Source organism: Belonocnema kinseyi, chromosome 7 (genome assembly GCF_010883055.1).
Source record: "Belonocnema kinseyi isolate 2016_QV_RU_SX_M_011 chromosome 7, B_treatae_v1, whole genome shotgun sequence".
Classification (NCBI taxonomy): Eukaryota; Metazoa; Arthropoda; class Insecta; order Hymenoptera; family Cynipidae; genus Belonocnema; species Belonocnema kinseyi.
In genome coordinates, this window is record NC_046663.1 from 85,583,118 (window position 1) to 85,588,154 (window position 5,037).

The window sequence follows — 5,037 nt, forward strand, 5'->3', positions numbered from 1 at the left end:
AAATTTCAAAAGTATATCACTTTTCTAATTTTCATTGAAATAAAAAATGTTATTTGCATAATTTGCAAGTCTTCTACCCATATATAAGAAACTTTGACAAAAAATTTTGTATTAAAAATGTTTTTTTCTTCTAATTTTGAAAATTCTCTAAATTTTTAAATTTTTGTTGCAAATATCTGCTTAGCGAACTTAGCCTTCATTTTGGGAACATTAAGAAGTGTATCAAAGGCAGACTTGATTGGACGAATCCTTCAAAAGTTAGCTTGGCTGCAACATTCAGGTAACCATACATACAGGCATACGGACAGACAGGCTGACAGACAACGATAAAATTTTATGATTTTCGGATTCTGTGAGTGCCGAAACGTAATGATCCGTTAAAAACCAGAGATCGAAAATTTGGACAATTACATTACACTCTCATGAATGAGAATGTAAAAATGACTAAAAGAAATAAATTGTTGAAAAAATTTATTTAAATATCTAGATATCTGTATAAAGTAGTATTTTGTGAACTAGAGACAATTTGTTCTGAAAAATCCGTAAAAAATTAGAATAAATGCCAAAAATGAGCGAAACCCGATTTTTCAACTCCGGGGTTTTTTTTTAAAACCTATAAAACAAACTTATGGGGGGTGATATTTAAGAACATAAGGTTTAATTCATATTTTATGGCTAATTGCGCAGAGAAATTTTGAGCTTCAACTCGATTCACATAATATTGACGATTCTGAATAAAAGTTACAAGAACTTCTTTTTTTCTTATGGGAAATACGGATTAAACTGCATAGGGCTTGCGAAACCTTTAAATATAATATTTTTTTTAACAAACAAAGTACATTTTTTTACCAGCCTACTGATATGTCAATGACATGGATTATAGTTTCTAACTTTAAAATTATTGCCTTAAAGTCTTTTAAAACTTCTACATTTATTTACAATGATTTCAATCTATATTGTTTAAAGGACGTTATTCAAAAATAATCATTGCCCTTCACTCGCAGAAAATTTTACTTCTGGAGAATAGTTTTCACTATTTCAAGAATATTCAAAAATAAATATTCCGAAGTTTAATATGTGGACATAATTTAAAACAAATTGAATAAAGATCAATATACAAACTAACTACACATATTTCGTAATAAATAAGGCACAAATCCCTTATCAATAAAATAATTCCTATGAAAAAGTTGAAATTCGTCCTCTGAGCATTCGAAGGGGCGACCAAAAAATTTTAAAATATAAAATTGCTGACAATTTAAAATACTCCATTCAGGGTTTTATAAAGTAATAAAATTGCAGCCTCAGCAAACTTTGTGAATCTAAGCGTTTCAAAAATGGTTTGATTAATAACTAAAATTTGAAAAGAAATCTAAAATCGAGAATTTTGACCGAATTTCCCCCTTTTTGATTAGATTTCAAATCATTTTTTAAGATTCAAACATAAATTCAGGACAATAGAAAACAAGGCGTTTTGAAAGATATTCTTTTTGATGATAACAATTTCAAATATTTTAGTAGTTGATATTTCAACAACAAAAAATAAACAATTTAATTTTAAATCAGAAACAGTTCAATTTCTAAAAAAGGACGGCTCTTCAACAAAATAGAATAGTTAAATCTTCAACTAAAAAATATAAAATGCCAAAAAATAAATAAATTTTCACTAAAAATAGTTGAACTTTCTACCAAACGGTTTAATTTTCAACCCAAAAAGAAAAATTTCAGCAAAAAATTTTGTTTGACAAAATAGTGAATTTTTTCTGCCAAATTCTTAAATTTTCAAGCAAAAAAGAGAAGTTTGACGTAAAACAGTTGAATTTTTAACCCGAACATAGAACATTCAACAAATGAGATGAATTTTTAAATAAAAAAGACGTCTTTTTTAACAAAACAGGTACATTTTATATCAAAATAGTTCAATTTTCTACTAAAATGATAAATTAAAAACTTTTCGCCAAAAAAAGACAGAAATATGTAATAGTTGATATTTTAAATACTAAAAATATATCTATATTTTAATAACCAAAAAATATATAATTTCTACCAAATGAGATAAGATTTCAAGCCCAAAAGGAGAATTTGGAATAAAAAAACACAATAAACCAAACTACTCCATTATAAAGCCTAAGAACCTATTTATTCATGAGTACGGGGAAGGTCAAATAAAAAAAATGGCTATGTTTTTCACCGTCCTTATTTATGTATTAAAAAAATTGAAAATATTAATCAATAATTTGGCTCTCTGGGACATTTTCTCAGCTTTTAAAAAAATTTTTACGTCCAAACAAGTTATTTTTTCCCCGCTGTGATCTATGATTCCTGCAATATGTTCATTCAGAGTATTTTATTTGATAATTTACCCATTTTTTCATTGTTTAAATTTGTGAAGTTTTTTTCTTCTACTTTTAATCACAAAAGTACATATTCTTATATGGAATTGAATAGCGCGTTTTTCTCTCTGAACACCCAAGTAAATCCAGAATTTCCCATTTAAAAAGGTATGCAACCTTAAATTTTTGGTAGATTTAAAAGGCTTTTTTTCTAGAAATTAATAAGCATTAAATTAATCATAAACACACAAAGCGATTTTTTACTGTTCAGACCATTTTTTTAGAAGCAAATTTACAAAAAAGTCTAGTTCACAGAATGTTTTGAGCACTTAACGCTTAAATTTATTGGCAACTAATTTTAATTAAAACCTATAACAGTATAAGCATACAAAAAAATCTTGTTTATTGTAAAATTTTATCGCTATAACAAATGAACAATTTTTTGTAGAAAAAATGTTGTTTGCCTTCTATATTTATCGTAATAGCTTAGAAGAATTATTATACCGTGAAATTTTGTTAACACACAACTTTATCTTTGTTATAAATAATTTAAGTAAAAAATATAACATTTTTATGAATATAAATAAATATAAAATTTGGACGTGGAGTTTCAAATTTGCTTATCAAACTTCTCAAAATCATCAATTTCTTGAATTCTAATAGTTTTGATAAGCTATTTTGATACATATAAGACAGTAAACAATTTTTTGAGAAAGAAGGACAAAATATTAACGTTTCCAAATTTTCAGAAGTTTTTTATGTTTAAGAACCTATTTTTATCAATATTATACGGCGACAATTTTTTTCCGAATAAAGGATAATAATTTGTTTTTAACCTAAATTATTTATAATTAGGTTAAATTTTAAGTGTTAACTATTTCTTATAGACTAGTAAGTTTGTGAGAATACTTTGATACAGGCTAGATGCAAAAGATTTTTGTTCTGTAAAAAAACTAAGAAAATGGTCTTTTTATTTATAAAATTGGTTCATAGTAATAAAATTGTACAATAAACAAATTATTAAATTTTTTGGAGTATTTTTAGGTTTTTTGTAACTTTGTTTTCTAAAAAACGTTTGCTAAGAATTTGATACCATTTAATTCTAGACAAAAAATTAATTGTTTCAGTATTGAAAGCAGTAGACCTTTTAAAATAGTAAATTACGCATTCTTAACAATAGGCATGCTGCCTCCATGAAATTGCATTTCCAAGTCAAGAGAACGAACCAAAAGTTATACATTTTCAACCACAAACAAATTTCATTAGATAAAAATTTATAACTTTTTAAAAACAAAAATGTTGATTAATATTTTGCTTTACTATAAGCCTAGAAGAACATAATGAATATCTGTTGAAAATTTAGTCAAAGAATTCCAAGAATTGTCTTAATTACGGCAACCTGAAGTGAAATCAGACAACAAAAATTGCTTTAATTAAAAACGGGCTTTGTTTAGAGAAAAAAGAAGTGCAATCCACTTTTATCTAAAAATATGTACTTTTAACATTTAAATTGAAATCTTATTTGAAAAGTGTCCAAGAGTTAACGTCGTTCAGCGAGAAAAATTTATAGGCGGTTATAGAATCAGGCCTCTCAATTTTATTTCTGGAATTTTATTTTTAGGGATTTTTTAGTCCCCGTTAGAAATCAGGTCCGCAAGTTTCATCGTATCCCTGTTCAGATTCCTGCACAACATAATTGGGATCACAAACAGTATTTCGAACAGCATCCTTGACACTTGCTCTGAAGATTCTAAAATTCACTTCATCACTTTTTAGGTATCCATAAAGATACATCGGCAGTTTGTCGGATAAAATCCAAACACTCTGATTGATTTCGTGATCGGTTCTGATGTCATTGGGAAATACGAGGGAGACATTGCTGCTTCCAATGACACCTAGGTTTTGTGGAATATATTCTTTTCGGGTGTCCCAACACCAGACTGAGTCTCTCGTGACCATGTTGAAGAACATCACTCCATCCCTGTCGATTGCAGATCCTGAAGAGTGTCCATAGTCTTTTGCCCGTGGTTTTCCAACCGGAACAAATTTATCAGAATATTTATCTGCTGTCATTTTATCTTTAAAAACTTTAGTGGAAACAGCAAATTCTCGGAAGCTGGACATGGGATGGAAGAAGATGGTCCGGTCGTGGTCGATGTCGAGAGGACTGAGGGCCATTCCGAAAATCCCGTCAGTCCACTGGAATTGAAGTCCGTGGAGATTGTACCTTAAATATTGATTTTTAACTTAGAATTAAGTTTTTGTTATAATTTGTATAGTAGTTTCGAAAGTACACTATAATCATTCTAATAATCGTAATTGGGCCTTATGATTCTGGACATTATATTTTCGAAATTAAATTAATTTTAGAATACAATTCTCAAACTTTCTTTGGTTGAAACATCAACTATTGAATTTTTCGTGAAGAATTCATCTTTTTTGTTTTGTAAATTCAACTAATTGGTGAAAAGTGGAACTACTTTGTTAAAAATTAATTTTGTTGTTTGTCGATTTATCTATTTAGTTGAAACCCCATTTTTTTAAATTCAAAATGTAACGATTTTAGTAAGCTTCTTGGTGACTAATTCCTAATTTTGGAGAATTTACGAGGGTAGTTCAATAAGTCCTTAGAATGACCAACATATGGCGCGCGAATCGCTCCAAATCATCTGTTTTCAGTCAGCACCACTCCCGTCTAGATATA

At 28.2% G+C, this 5,037-nt stretch overlaps 1 protein-coding gene across 5 annotated transcripts in view; it reads right to left on the reverse strand.

Moving 5' to 3' along the window:
- Positions 1–1,977: 1,977 nt before the first annotated feature.
- Positions 1,978–5,037, reverse strand: part of LOC117177322 (protein yellow-like) — a 46,855-nt gene continuing 43,795 nt past the window's right edge. For all 5 annotated transcript variants that reach the window (XM_033367938.1, XM_033367937.1, XM_033367939.1 and 2 more), the window contains one exon: positions 1,978–4,560. In XM_033367938.1, the coding sequence (XP_033223829.1) occupies positions 3,972–4,560 (589 nt within the window). In that variant the 3' untranslated portion in view covers positions 1,978–3,971. The remainder of the gene's footprint in view (positions 4,561–5,037) is intronic.